This window comes from Juglans regia, chromosome 9 (genome assembly GCF_001411555.2).
Source record: "Juglans regia cultivar Chandler chromosome 9, Walnut 2.0, whole genome shotgun sequence".
Lineage (NCBI taxonomy): Eukaryota > Viridiplantae > Streptophyta > Magnoliopsida > Fagales > Juglandaceae > Juglans > Juglans regia.
In genome coordinates, this window is record NC_049909.1 from 17596695 (window position 1) to 17612477 (window position 15783).

The 15783-nt window shown below is 34.8% G+C and overlaps 1 protein-coding gene across 3 annotated transcripts; it reads right to left on the minus strand.

Annotated features, from left to right (window-relative positions):
• Positions 1-5719: 5719 nt before the first annotated feature.
• Positions 5720-15544, minus strand: LOC109014284 (inactive poly [ADP-ribose] polymerase RCD1-like). Of its 3 annotated transcripts, none has more exons than XM_018996693.2 (8): positions 15287-15544; positions 14041-14152; positions 11187-12464; positions 9451-9692; positions 8677-8777; positions 8331-8516; positions 8091-8186; positions 5720-6220 (listed from the first exon to the last, which is right to left on the minus strand). In XM_018996693.2, the coding sequence occupies exons 3-8, from the start codon at positions 12347-12349 to the stop codon at positions 6146-6148; spliced, it is 1863 nt and encodes a 620-aa protein (XP_018852238.1). In that variant the 5' UTR covers positions 12350-12464; positions 14041-14152; positions 15287-15544; the 3' UTR covers positions 5720-6145. The 3 variants fall into 3 exon arrangements, with proteins under 3 accessions (XP_018852238.1, XP_018852239.1, XP_018852237.1); XM_018996694.2 differs by lacking the exon at positions 5720-6220 and adding an exon at positions 6227-7849 and having other exon boundaries at positions 8677-8738; positions 15287-15511; XM_018996692.2 differs by lacking the exon at positions 5720-6220 and adding an exon at positions 6227-7849 and having other exon boundaries at positions 15287-15510.
• Positions 15545-15783: the final 239 nt, after the last annotated feature.

Genomic DNA, 15783 nt, shown 5'->3' on the forward strand with positions numbered 1-15783 from the left:
TGTCAAATTATTTATTCATCATTACCTTATCATTCATTCTCCTTCAACGTCTTTTACACGTGTCAAGATTTCCTTTCATTGAATTTCATGCCTCACCGACCCTGCAGCCGTCAGATCTGTCCGTCTCTGACCCGGACTACTGTTGTATGGGAAAATGACTTGTGAGAGTAACGCTATTTTACAACCGGCCTAGTTGGTTTCATGCATGAATTTGCAGAGCTTTGAGTAGCTCGAGAAAATTTGCACGAAAAAGTTGTGGTGAGGGTCCACGTAAAGTCATTAAGTGACAGCAGGATTCATGGAATTTTTATGCAATAAATCTAGATGATTAATGCTGCAGACTTGCGCCGAGAAACCTTTTTCTTTTTCTTTTCTTTTTTTCCCCTGCCCCTCCTGAGAGCTTCATGCTTTCTGGCATTCTCGTGTCACGTAGCTTTGCTTTGTGGCATTCGTGCAGTCTCATTTATAGCATACATCCGCGTAATGAAACTAGTTTTAGCCAGCTCGCTTCTGAGGCTCGATAACCGAAGATATCTCTCCTCCAAAGCAAGGTCATGCATGCATGCATGGCAGTCGATAGCGGTTGGGAAACCAAATTAATTGATGTGTTTGGTATTGACAGAACGATCAAAAGCCTTAGCGGCCATGTGAAGGACATGATGCAATAATGTAATCTTTGTCCAAAAAGACTCCTTCATGAACGGTCAATAATAAAGGTAAAATGTTGCGAAAAAAGAGTGAAACTAGCACCTTTGTGGACATATTCTGCTCGATGATCAGTAGAGTTTCAGATTAATGTTGTTTTTTTCCAAGGTTGGCATGATATATATATATATATATATATACTTTAGGCAGCTGGCTTTTCCATATGGCTACTGTTCTTGGTATAAGAGAGTGACCCAGATAACTATTGAGCCCAAATACCAACAAAAAGTAATTAAGATCAAATAGCCCCCACTCTAATCTTCTTACCATCTGCATGCATGGCCTGTTAATTCATCAACCGACAGTACTGGGATCATGCATACGGGAAGTATCCTCTCAATTTTAGTTTGTTAAAAATATTAAGTACTATTTTGATTGTTAATTATTATGCTTTTAAAAAGGTTTAAAGCTGTGATGAGTGAAATCGTCATCAAATGCTAGCTAATTATTATTCATTTCGTTCCGTTTGATCTGCATGCTGCATGTACTTGAAAAGAACCCCATGCATTCTACAAAGTGCATGGAGAGTTTTATGCAAACGTTAAATATCTTTTCTGGTCAGTATATATTATCATAACAAGGTTATGGCAATGGACTGAGTAAACAAATAAACTCTTGCATGGGGTAGAATTAATTAATGCATTTAGTCTAATATCATTGAACTTTAGCCTATAGAGATATGAATGTAGTCTAGGACCCCTTTGGTCTTGTTAGTTTAATTCTGAGTAGTGTTACAAACAAAAATAGATTTTATAAATGTAAACTCACACACTGACGTGGATTCATATGATATATTTGTAATAAAATTAATTTTACAATCTCTAGTACCATATCAAAGCATATCATTTGTTAGTTTACTTTTATAAATTTCTTTTATAGCTAAAACATTTCTCTTTACTCTTAACTAAATTTCTAGCAGGTTTAAATAGGCCGCGTACAATTATTTTAGAAATTTAGATCAAGGATTTTCAATTCAATCAGACGCATTGGGTCCTTTTGGGTACGATCTTAAAAAATGATGTTGAAAGATCATATGGTCCTCGACCCAAATTTGGCAAAAATTCCCCCCCCACCCCTTCTCTCTCTGATCGTCGAGTTTATTAAGAGCTCGTTTGAAATGAGAATTTATTGAAATAGTAGTAAAATAATTTGTGAATAGTAGCGAGATAGTTTGAGTTAAATATTTTTTAAATTTTAGAAAATGATAGATAAAAAGTTGAATAAAAAATATTATAAAGTTAAAATATTGTTATAATATAATTTTATAATATTATTTTTATTTGTGGATTTGAAAAAATCAAATTATTTTTTATTTTTTACTTGAAAGTTTGATAAAATTGTAATGATTAATTTGAAAATATTTATATTTAAATTATATTTAGAAAGAAAATGAGATGAGATGAGAATTTTGAGATGATATATGTTTCCGAACAAGCCCTAAGTATTTTCTTGCGACCTGATAGTGTGGAAACTTACATATGTTATAACACCTATAAAATGAACAAGAGTTAACTTGCAAATTAAATATTTAAAAATCCAAAGTGGATTAAATTTATTGGTAAAGTATTTAATTAAACCATGCAGAAGAAAAGATCAAAAGCACCGAAAAATGCAAAATCTAGCTAGCAATTAGTACGTACGGATCACAAGTTTGTTGAAGGAAGCTAGCCACAGAAAATTAAGCTAAATTATTTTCTGACATAAATATATATACATCCGCACATGTGAAAGGCAGACAAAGAACAGAGGGCACAGGAGAAACTAACAAGAACAAGAAGGAACGTCGAGAACAAAAGACGAAAGCTCGTGTCCACAGTATATATAGATGAAACCGTTCCTACAACACAACGCAATATAAGCCGAGATTCTCGCGGGCCGGAGCCATTAACGATGCCATTCCTTTCTCAAGAAAGAGAGAGAAGAGATCGAGCATTTCGTCGTGATGAACAAAGAGCATATAAAGCGATAAAATCGTGCTTTCAGAGCCACTGTCGCGCATGTCAACGGAGGGTGACATGTCGACGGTGCGTTAGGGAATACGGTCAAACACATAGGGTCGATGTCAGAGACAACGGGAAGGAAACATGCATGAGAGAGAGAGAGAGAGAGGACCGATGGAGGCCAAAAATCATTTTGCAATCTATTGCTTTATGATTGACGTCACGCTGAACGGACTGTCGTAGTAGCATGCAATTGCATTGTATTGCTGCAGATTTCAGAAAGAGGAGAGCTCGAGCTCGAGCTCGAGCTCTTGTTGGCTGTTGCTTTGTCGTTTGACGTCTAATGAGGCAGGGCCGCAGGAGGGGCCTCGAATTGGGTATTGGGATGAGTGAAGAGAGTGGGGATGATGGAGACCATACCTCCTGCACTTCCTGCCCCTTTGAGAGCAGTCCTGTCTTTGTCTGCCCGGCATTCAAGGCGGGCTACTATTTATAACTTTTATTATATATTCCCCTCAAAAAAAAACACAGTAAAAATGAATGTAAATAAAAAGAGGCAAGAACTTTTGGGTTGTTCTTTGTGTGTTGTATGACTATTTTTGGAGAAGAGTTTATCAATTTAATTCAATTGCTTGGAAGCTTGCCAAAATGGTAAGATGATTTGTTTAGAGTTCATGCCATGCAATTAAGAAGTTTAGGTCTAACTTTATCCATGCATGCATACACATGCCATAATGTTAATTATAAGATCAACTCCTCATGTATATAATGGGGGTACTCAAAAGACTTTTGCACTAATTTCCTTCTCTTGGAGGAGAGGTGTCTCAATATATCTTACTTTTCTTGATAATTTGTTAAAATAAATATTTGTGGCACTTCAAATTTCATTACGATGGTCGATCATTTTAATTTGGATCATACATAGTGTTCGAGTAGACCTTTTTTCTTCTCTCTTTTTATAAAGAGAGACGGCACTCCAAATTTTATCAATTACACTAATACCGTATACAAAGTAAAAGACGTCTTTAGTACCAATTATGTACAAAAATTCAAAAACTAAAACATTGAAAATGTAGTACATATATATACTTTTAGACAGAGAAAAAAAAAACACAATTGTACATTAATATATCAACTAGAAATTAAGAAAATCATATATATGCTCATGTGAAAACCTTCTCAAGTTTCTTTTATTCATTTGAATTTAATATATATGCAGGGTGTACAATGCAACAATAATACAATAACCGTACATACATCTAACATATGATTTGATATCAATATATATATATATATGTATGCATATAATATGATATGGTAGAATTTATGCTGCACCGATTTTTGGAAATTAATCAACATGCATCTTTTTTAGTACTTCTTTCCCCTCTTTTTATATATATATATATATATATATATATATATATGTATGCATATAATATGATATGGTAGAATTTATGCTGCACCGATTTTTGGAAATTAATCAACATGCAGCTTTTTTAGTACTTCTTTCCCCTCTTTATATATATATATATATATTCCCGTACAAGCTAGCTAGCTAGCTTGTTCATTGGATCCTATCTACCTGACATTTCCGGCAACAAGCAGCATGGGCCCGATCTATGAAGGTAAGTTCGAGAACACAGCTAGCAAATGAAAATTAAAGAAATAAAAATAAAAATGCACTAGCAAACATGACTTAATTAATCATAGGCAATACCATGAGTATTTGAATTTTCTTTAAAAAATTATGATGCATCATGAGTACTACTAAACTACTACTGTATACATACATGCATGCATGCATGGTGGTGACATTACATAGTCGTTATGTACTTTTCTTGCTCCTTTGAGCAATCGGAGCCACATACTCTTCTTGCCAAGTGGTCCAATAATATTTGTAATGTCAACTCTTTTGTCGTCAATATAAATTAAATATATTTATTTTTATTAACTTCATTTTTAATATAATAATAATTTAACATGCATGATGATGTTTGAGTTAAAAAAAATCGTAACTCCCGATATTTTGCCAATATCTTATCATTTAAAAAAGAAAAATGGACACAAAATATCGTCTTGTCTGTAAACAATAATATTCTAATTCAAATCAATTCATTTTCTTTTTATAAGTAAATCAATTCATTTTCTTCAATAAACATAAATCATTCATGGATTTTACAGGAAATTAATTTAAGTGGTGAAAAAGTTTGACAGCACAAGCTAGGCAAGAGTTTGTTTTGTTTTGTTTTATTTTTTGAAGAAAAAAAAGAAAAGTAATTTATCAGAAAGTCTGAATTGAATCATTGATTGATGATGATGATGATGAGTAGCTTTATTTTTTTATTTTTAAATGGCTTGATGTGTGACGCGTGCTGAGAGTTTTATATGCAACTGTGGAACGAGACAACAGTTGCTCTTAGTAAAATACAAGTAGATGTGGACAACCAACCTGGCCATTTGACCATTCACAAATGACTATTTTCCGAAAGCGATTTGATATATAATGCATATTGTTCAGAATTGAGTTGCACAAAATAATAATAATAATAATAACAATATTAAAAAGCAGATTGTTTATGTTGAGAATTGAGGTAAGCCCACTAAGACCAAAGGCCCACTAAGATGGGCGAGGGGCAAGGCTTGCTAGTTGTTAGGATAAGGATTACAAGATGGAGGAGAGAGTAGCATAGGGTGGGCAACACAAGAGGAACATGATCAAGATAAATCATGCTCAATACGTTAAATTTACTTTATAAAAAAAAAAAAAACATTGTGTATTTAAAACACTAGTATAAATACCCCCACCTACCTATAAGGTAAAAGGAAACAAATCTCTCTTATTTTTCCCGTTACCTCCTGTTCAAAAAATTATTTTTTTAATGACCGACCCTATTTTTATTCAACCTCTAAAACTGTATCTAACATTACTCTTAACAGAAACGCACATAAGAGATATAAACAGAGTCTCAAATTTTTCAAAAAATTGTGGCTTTAAAGTTTCTCAACTTAAGATTTTAGTCCTATTTCTCAATAGGAGTATAAGATACGTGAGTAAATCGTCCATAGATTATCTATCAGTAAATTAAGAAGAAATAAATTAATAAGAAATAATCGACTTTCAAACACGAGTTTTCACGTCTAGCATTGCTCATAGACAAAGATAAGCCACTTACAGATTCTAAGTCCTCTTGTTCCACTATTACCTAAACTCCTAGGAATAATAGACACAACGTTTGTCACAACTAATTTCACAATCATGTTCAAATGAGGGTATTTTTATACAGTGATAATAATACTTATTATAACTATTTTATAAATTATCTCACAAAAGTACCCTTCATTTAAAACATGGTTGCAAAAAGAGTCATAAAACAGGTTGTTTATATTTTCCGCAATGTATGTAAAAACCTAGAATCATCCAACATGGTACTCAAAACTTCCTGTCGACGCATTTACGGACTGAAATGTCCAACGTCTTCAAACGTTCAAGTGCACCACTGTCAATTAAAGGCATCTTGTACCTTTTCTACATTAGGCTTTGGCGCTTCCGGTTCATAATTGGATTGTGTTGGTACCTGCATCAGCCAGTAAGATATGTATTTTACCATTATTAGATTGGACTGTCCCTCAAGCAATACATGAATTTAAATTATTGTACCATAAACAGTGACTTGAAGGCTGCATCCGAAACTTGGAAAAGAGTGCCAAAATGACCAATACCCAGAATTGCTGGGGCCACGGGTCCGTGTAAACGAACTCTCTTATGAACGGTGCCCCAAGCACTTTCGACACCTTTAATACAAAAATTTGTATGCTATCTGTGATCTGTCAACTCAATCCAGTCTCAGCCATATATATAGTTTTCCTTTGCAAAATCCTAACAAAGACTCCATTCCATGACTTACTTTTCATGCAGGACCAATTGCATCATGTAGAACTAACTAGGGGTACATCAAGAAATGTGATCCTCAACAGGATCACTGGTCCAGGGCAAATAAGGGGTAACACCATTGTGTGATCCACTACTACCATTCAATCAAAGAAAGGGAAAAGAAAAGAACATTCCGGGTATGGGTATTGTATTTCCATTTGCCATGCGTTCTCCTAAATCCATCTTTTGGTAATTCAAAACCTATAAGTTGAATAAAATGATATACGGGGTTTGATTTAACCAACACCTAGAGTTTGATTTAGTACATGTTATGCATAACGAATTTCGCATAAATTGAATGCCATTTAACATGAATCTGAAGTTCTCATACTTCTAATAGTTTTTCAAAATATAGAAAGTCATTTGGAGAGCATGATAGACGCACAAAATTTCATGTAATCTTCTTCCTTTTTATTTTTTTAATTATTATGTCGGGGAACTTCTCCAAAACACAGTCCTTCGGACCCACCCATGAAGAGTAAACTCCGGTCCCGTGCACCGCACCCTCAAAAGTCTCCCTACATGAAACTGGTTAAATCGCTGACTTCTCACCAGAAGGTGTGGCCCCAAATGATTGTTTGCACCCATGAGGTGTTAAATCTTGAACCTTAAAGGGGTGATACCCCAAGACCAAAGCCTTCACCACTTGGGATTTACTGTAATCTAAAGCTAGACCTGACGAAATACCAGTCCAATGAGAAGTTACTTTGTGGTGTAAAATTTTCAAAAAGTTGAGCATATTATCATACTCTTTTTTCTTTTGCTAGGTAAGAAAAGATAGGAGAGGGGGCAACTTGAGGTGGTAGCACCCTACCCGCTGGGAACCGGATATGAGGGCCTTAGGCCATATAACCATACACTAGCTACAATTTTTTTTTTTTTAATAAGTTACATTAGCTACAATTTTACATCTGATGTGACCCTTTATTAATGTCGCAACACCAAATAACTTTAATAATTGTTTCACAATCCCATCCTTGAATTACATATTCCGCTCATACTTAAAATGCATTGCCACATTTGGACTGCCATTTGCAATCAAATGCAAAAAGTCATATTGCCTCGTGTATCTTTAACATATCAAAATCTAATTACATAAATTCATGATTAAAATGACCAGACTTCATGTATGCCACTAACTCCTTACCAAATGGAGATTACCTTCATCAAGCTACCAAATAGATTTTAATTCTGGCAGAACCAACCATTCCAAAACCAAAATGAGCCTACCAACAAGTAAACCACCAAAACTAACTGCTCCTAGTTGACCTAGCTGGAACATAAAAATCCAAACAAATAAATTTGTCACTGAACAAACTACTAAACATTTCCAACGTGGAAAAGGAGATGTTTAAATCCCTTTGTTTTTGTAAATGTAACATTTCCCCACTTCCCTTAGTAGGCCACACTTTTTATGCACATAAGTAATAACTCCTTGCAACAAGCAAGCACTGCTAACCAAGAGCCCATAAAGAACTTTTCAAATCAAATCAACCTAGAAGTATGAATCATACCTTGCATTGAAGATTTGTGATTGTAGACCTTAACAAAGTATCTCCAACTATAAATCTCAATCTTTTGATAAATTCATCGCGCACCATATTCTTTGCCTGGTTATCCAAAAAAAACAATTATGTAGCAAAAGTAAAGATAATTCAATCAAAACAGAATATTGAGAGGAAAATGTTATTTTTTCTTTTTCTTTTTTTTTTTCTTTTAGCGTGGAAAAGCATATACCAATTCTCCTAACATACCTTGAACAAGCCATAATGCAATTTAATTTCTTCCATGGCCTTTGGAGGAACTTTATCTGAGATAGCATCAAACAACATGGGAAAGGGCATCCAAGTGGATTTACAAGTTCTTGTACTGCTTGAACCTAGACTAGCAGCTTTCCCCTCGGACTTCCCAGAATTTGAAATTGGTTGACTTATGCTCTCCTAATAGAGAACAAGTTTTTTTTTTTTAAGTAAAAGCAAATTCAATAAAAGCACAACAGGCACAGTCCAAGTACACAACAGTAAGCACCCAACAAAATGGATTGGGGAAACCAAAATAAAGGATATATGAATTCAAGCACCATTTGATAGATTAACTTACCACATCAACTGTGGGAGACTCTAAACGTTGGCACTGAGTCACATGACAAGACTTAGTAATCCCTGAAACAGCATGATTAGTCTCACTTCCAACCAAAAGCCCTGTAGGAACAACATACAGCACTAGTGCTCAAGTACCAAAAAAACTTGAATAAAAAAATCCACGATATCCATACAGCATCTGCAGGAGGCCCGGCTGGCTACCTCAATAGACAGTAGTTGCAGTGATGAATCATCTCTTGAATGTAACAAAGCCCAACCAAAAGGAGATATCTACGATCCACGGATGAATCCTGTTTCCTAAAGCTAACAACTTCTAAACCTTTTCCGTACAGGTTTGAAACAGAAATTGGGCAATGGGATCAACTAGTTTATTTGTGATAAATCAAATAAGTATCACGGATATCATGTTATATATATATATATATATATTTTTTATGTCAGGAAACCTCTCCAAGGCAGACCCTGCGGATGCACCCCTACAAAGTAAACCATGGTCCTGTGCACCGCACCCTCAGAAGTTTTCCTACACAGAACTGGTTAAATCGCTGGCTTTTTACCAGGAGGTGTGGCCCCAAAGGATTATTTGCACCTATGAGGTGTTGAACCTTGACCTTGAAGGGAGTGATATCCCAAGACCAAGACCTTCACCACTTGGGCCAACCCCTTGGGGTTATGAATATTATGTTATATAATGTGAGAACACAAGTTCTTTCACAATGTTAAGGAGAAGTGAAATCATGAAACAAAACGGCACTCAAGGAGTGATATTCACCTTCAGCTTTGGAAGAGATCTTGAATTTGACAACGAATTCTGGATAGATGTGTGTGTTCATATTCATGGTCCAGATTATATAAAATCTTGGATTTTGAAGGTCATCCACTCCACTGTCAAAGTCATTGCAACTGGGACGGTATTGTTTAGTGCCAGGACAAACGGCCTCCATATTTCCCAATATCACTCGACAAAATACCATATTCCGTACCCCATTTTCATCAACATCACATTGACTTGCACTGTAATCAAATGAAAATGTTCAATCTTTGTCTAAATACTAATAAACTCAAAAGTAAAAAGAAAATGATAATTTGGACAATGACAAATGATTACATCAAAAGAACTCTGTCATTTGAACTAATAAGACGTGGTAATAACAATCATAATGGTGCATCCCATGCCTTTCTTAAGGAAAATATTGTTAGTCCATTCCCTCCATCCCGACGGTAGATGATTTTTTTAGGGGTCGCAAAATAGATGGAAGTTTCAAAAATTTACTGCATTTATTTCTAATTTCCCATGTGACTCCTAAATTTGAACCAACCTTTTTTCACATTTGCACATTTTTTTCAATTTTGAGCCTACTTTTTTGGCTTTGCTGAGGTTATTTTAGAATATTATTTGCTTTATTAAAATGTGTTGGTGACTCAGTTCACCTTTCATCTACTATGTGATGGGGAGAATAGTGATAACATGCATGTTGTTATAATAAAATGATGTATAACTTGAGTGAAAAAACAGCAGTAACACAAGGGAACATGTATCAAAGGTAAACTACACAAATCATAAAAGAATAATAATGTATTCCATCCCATACCAGATTAATTTCTTTATTTCTTCTTTTTCAAGGATAAGAGTAAGGGGATGTAAGACTTTTTTGAGAAAATCTTATGGGATTTTGCAGAAGTAGTGGGACAATTTTTTTTTGGTAAGTAAAAATTTATTAATATCAATAGGCGTAGCCAAGTACACTAGATGTATACAATAGAAAACACCTAGCTAGGGAGCAGAAATAGATACAAGGAAATCATGAACAAAGCCCAAGAGGGAGAAATTAGAAACCTATCCAATCTAGACCAAGCCCAAAGCCACTACCAATGCACCAAGGCCTGTCCCACCAATCCAAGTTTTGCCCATAAACATCAACAAAGGCCCACTCAAAATCATCTACCACCTTTTTTTTAAAAAAAGAAAAATAAGCCAATGTACATTCCCCAACACACTCCTCAATACTTGTTTGGATTGAGAGAGTTTTTGAGAGGTGTTATATGAGTTTGATCAAAGTCGTGGACACCATTGAAAATATGAAGGGAATAAAATTTTCGTGAGGATTTAAAAAAAAAAAAAAAAGGTGAACGTTGTTTTAGTTTTTTTTGTTATGGATATCAAGGTGCGATGTTTTAATGATTGAGATTGTTTTGGAGTAAAAAATGTTTGGATTAAGAGTAGGAAATTTTGAGAAACTTTTGGTTCCCAAACATGATCTATGGAGTACTGCCAAAACAAGAGGTGGCCAGTTGTATTGAAGAAAGGGACAACAATCCCAGCGGGAACAGAAAATTCTCAACTTCTCCAGTGGAAGTCGCTAGTACGCAATAAAGGTTTCATTTTTTATCGGTCGCAATAAAGGTTTCCTTTTTATCGAAGAAATTTCTCATCATTGCTGCTGAAAATACAATATTTAAAGTTTCCATGTTATACTTTTAATGGGCCACAAAAGAAAAACTCCAAACCTTGTGTAAGAGCTGTTAGCAGCTGCAAGATGAACACCAATGCCATGCATAGACTTGATTGTGGAAGGTCCACAATGACCAAGCCCATATGTCATTACTGTAGGCAGCTCCACTTCAGAAGAAGCAAGCCATGCATATCGAACATTCGCATCCCCACGACACTTTTTGGTTAGTTCTACCTGCTTCCGGAAAAGCTCAAACCGAGCTTGCATCAAAGTACTTGAGCAAGGGTATATCTCAACAATGTCAGCACTACAAAAAGCACCCATACCAGTAAGGAACGTCTTTTGCACAGCAACACAATCAAATTCTTCATTTTCAGATTCAGGAACGGTGACTAAATCTACCTTCATCAGTTTATTTTCCTGAACAGCCTCGTCATTTTTTGCACCAGCTTCTAAATTGCAACTCCCCTCAACATCTAGATCGTAGTGGTTGCTAGCAGGTTTACGATTGATTTGAATCTGCTTAACCAGAGCATTAGACTCCCCACTACATTCCTTAATAGATTGTTCCGCTCCATTTATTTCAATTTCCAGCTGCAGTTTGATCTCAGGAGACCCAAAAGACTCCTCAATCCCTGGGAATTGATATTTTCCACCGTTGGGTGGATGGAAGTCACAGAGTTCATCTTCTGCATAAATTTCTGGAAAGAAGCAGCTGCCTGCTTCATCAATCCAAGCAATTGGTTGCTGTAAACCAGTTTTTAAGTCCATTTGAAACATATGCAAAAAATCAAGCACGAAACAATGCTCATTTAACTCAATCTCCATAGTAGCCTTCTTTACATGAAAATCCTCCCTAACCATATCAACAATTTCCTGAGGAAAATCAATCCATTCACTATTCTGATAAAACATTATACGCTTAGGTGTACCAGTTTTCATATAATTTGAATAACGTCCATGTGAAGATCTCCCAACACTAGACCAATGATTCATGAGCTTGTTTTTAGACCCATTACGCATAAGCTTGCTTTTGCATCCATCCAATTTCCTTCGCTTTCCAAGCTTATTTTGCAATAAATCCAAAGTGGTGCACTGTGGTATCATTGCTCGGTGAATTCCATTTAAATATGCAGGAAACATGGTCGACCGCTTTCTTTTTGGATCAAGCATAACTTTCTGTCTTCTATCCGATGCCTTCACGATTTTTGCTTCCATTTCTATCTTGACCAATATCTATCCACAAGTCTAAATCTAAAAGCTCAACTATACAAGTAATATAAAAGTCTAGCTCTAAACCAGTCTTGCAAAAACTGAACCATTATAGCAAACCCTGAAAGGTAGAAACTAGTTAGAATATCTGTGATATGTATAAAACCATCCTTCGAATTTTTTTTTAACTTGTATAAAAATGAAAGCCATACATAAGTCAACAAGAAAAGTTGAACCAGCAAAACAAATTAGAGGATGTCGACAGATTGATGTCATATTCAGACAGATGCACAAGCAATAGACACAATTGTGTGTGCTAAAAGAGTGGCCTTGGTAAAGAGGCAATTGACATGGTACAATTGTGATAACAGAAGTATGGGAGAGTATGTCGTTATGTCAAGAGAAGTGCTCAGGAGTTTGTAGCAGCAATGATGGTTAGCGTTAAGCTCATTTCTTCATTGACAAGCAGATTTCTGGATTTAGCTTTATCACAATTAATGCTTAAAATCATCTCCAAGTTATATTCATTAAAATTGGTAACACTAAAAAATCTATCACCAAGATAGAAGTGAAGTGAACATTACCAAGAATCATATCAACATATGGTTCGCTGAACAGGATTACAAGTAATGCACTAATCAAAAACAAGTTCCAAATAAGTTCAATGAGCTCTCTCACTAACAAATCAGTTTCAAAGAGGCAATATTTTTCCCTTTATTTTTGGATTTTCCTGTTTATTTTTGTATCTTCGTCCCTTTGAACCCACTGTTTATTGTTTTTAAAACGTTAAGAGAGAAGAAATAAAACAGGCAATGAAAGTGAAGGAGGCATACGTTGAAACACAGATGATTTCTTACTTTTATTTTCTGGAACAGCAAGTTGAGAGACATTGGGAAGGGTCACTGGAAGTTGCAGAAACCTACAAGTCCCTTTACACATGGAATCTCTTTCTTCAAGTGAAACTTGTCACGATTTTTTTTTTTTTTTTGGAATAGGTATATGCTTGTCATAATTTTTTGGAATAGGTATATGCTTGTCACAATTTTAACCATCTAAGTCTTGGTTTCTGCCTTAATATATTATATTAGTTTATATATTAATTAGAATGGATTATTTTCCCTTGAGTTTGAAAAACATATATTTCTCTTGCAAACACTAACTTTTGAAAACAAGCAATGAGCTAATACCACTTACATAACAGACATCATTACAAAAAATATTAAACACATCACTAACAGATTACCCATACGCTTGCATGGTTTTTTTTATCGGTAAACAATGTTTTATTGATCATAAAATAGACAAAGGCCCAAGTAGAAACGACATATACAAGAGCATAGCCTAGGCATGCTAATTTAGTGATATGCTCATTCGCTTGCATGGTTCCACCATTGTTCGTTATAAATAGATAATCACTTTGGTTAATAATTCCATTTTATACTGACTCATGATTACATCCGGCATAAGGATGGACTATGCAAGTCAAACATGACTATCATGCTTATGTAAGGTGATACAGCTTTAAACAAGACCACATATACAATACTTCTAATGCATTGAAGATAATTATTTTACTTATTTACAAGTAAGAAATCTTCACTAGAAAGTGAAAAAACACAATCAAGTAAGCAGGCATAGAAGATATTTCAAAAAAATCGTACACAAATTTACATAGTAACCTCAGGAACAACACATACCTAGCACGGCAGTTAGCATTCATGATGTACATGTTCCTCTTTTCCATTACCTCAATAAAACTCAAGAAAGAAAATCCACTTTTTTAATCTACAGCCCAAAAAAGCTCTGCACCTAAGAATAGCATCCATCCAATAACAAGTGTCAAAAAATTAAATTCCTATACAAATGGATTCATGGAATAAAGATAATGATATAAAACAATAGCTTGTACTCTCAATATTGAACAAAAAGACGAAACTAAAACGTTATACAAAACAAGCACACGCTATATTCCAATTCTATCATTCAATTTATTCGCAACAAAAATATGGATTAATTTCCCGAAAAAGATAGCAGGACTCCAGTAGACACTCGAGTTCGCCCTTTTAACTATTCATTTTTTTCCCTTTTTTACTACCTAAAAGAGCGGTAGTTTGAAAGATGGAAAATTCGACTCCGTTTAGAATGGTTTCACTTAAGATATTTATTGAGTTTTGGGAAAAGAGAAAAAAAGTTAAATAAAAATATTATAAAATTAAAATTTTGTTTAAATATAATTTTATTTTGAAGTTGATAAAAGTTATATTAATTTTTGTATTTTATTTTGAAGTTTGTAAAAATTATATTGGTTTGTGTGTTTGGATAATAATTAAATAATGGTTGATGAAAAAATTTGAAATTGAAAGCGTTTGGTGCCTAGGATTCTAGGAATGAAATTATTAGAAATTTTAAGAATTTCATGTCTCCAGACTGTGTCCATACGTCCCCTTATTCTCTTCGAGCTTGGCGGCAACCAAACAATAAAAAAATTATACATCACAATTTCGGGATTTGTATCCCTTTACTTAGTTAAAATTCGCATCTCTAATAACACAAAATTCATGTAACCCCGAAAAATAAAAATCAGATCTGTTAAAAATATAATACAAATAATTAAATCTACATTTTCTGGTCTTCAAATCATAACATGAAACCCACTAGTTTCTGTACAAATATTTTTAAAAAAATTATCCCAAAAACACAAACAGAAAATTTGTGCAATGAAACGAGAAAATTTCACGAAAGCAGCTCTTAAGTAGAGAAACATAACAAAAACGAGTCAAAAACAAGAATCAGTCGGAACCGGCCCCGATCTGTCCGATTTGAGCCCAAAACCAAAGAAAACAGAACCAAATCCCTTCTAGCAAAATAACCGAAAAAATGTCGATTCCGCAAAGTTAAATTCACTTCCAGACAACGTCAGAACAGAGAGAGAGAGAGAGTTACCTGCGATAAATAAAAAGATTTAGGGGGATCAGGGATTTGACATCCAGGATAAAAAGCTTCCGACGACGAGAATTTAAAACCTAAACCCGTCCAGATAACAGAAGGCAACAGTATGGATGCGACGCCGTTAATAAATATGGAGCTGACTCTGGATCCCTCAAGTCGGCGGTCTTCGCCTCATAAGCTTGTTTGTCCTCCATAGTCTGTATCCCTATCTCTGTCTACTCTTTAATATTTTGCTTGGAGGAGAAGCAAAGGAAAGTGGGCAAAGATACAATTACCCGCAGGTTTTGATTTGTTGTCGTGACTGAATACGATTGGCCGCAGGCCTTGATTGACTCTTCGGTAATCGTTAGGTTGTGTTAGGAACTTACGATGCGCGTGCGGTCCACTTTGTCTACTTCTTTCTTTTTTTTTTTTTTTTTTGAACTACTTTCTTTGTTTTAACTTGTGGGAAACATCCTTCTCCCAAATAAAAAATCTGCTCAACCTCTTAC

Excerpts from the sequence above, each read along its gene's own strand:
- LOC109014284 (XM_018996692.2), bottom strand. The coding sequence starts at position 12,349 with ATGGAAGCAAAAATCGTGAAGGCATCGGATAGAAGACAGAAAGTTATG. Across the intron at positions 9,693-11,186 it reads GCTAACAGCTCTTACACAAG|TGCAAGTCAATGTGATGTTG; the intron begins GTTTGGAGTTTT and ends ATTTGATTACAG. Across the intron at positions 8,187-8,330 it reads TGCATTATGGCTTGTTCAAG|GCAAAGAATATGGTGCGCGA; the intron begins GTATGTTAGGAG and ends TTGGATAACCAG.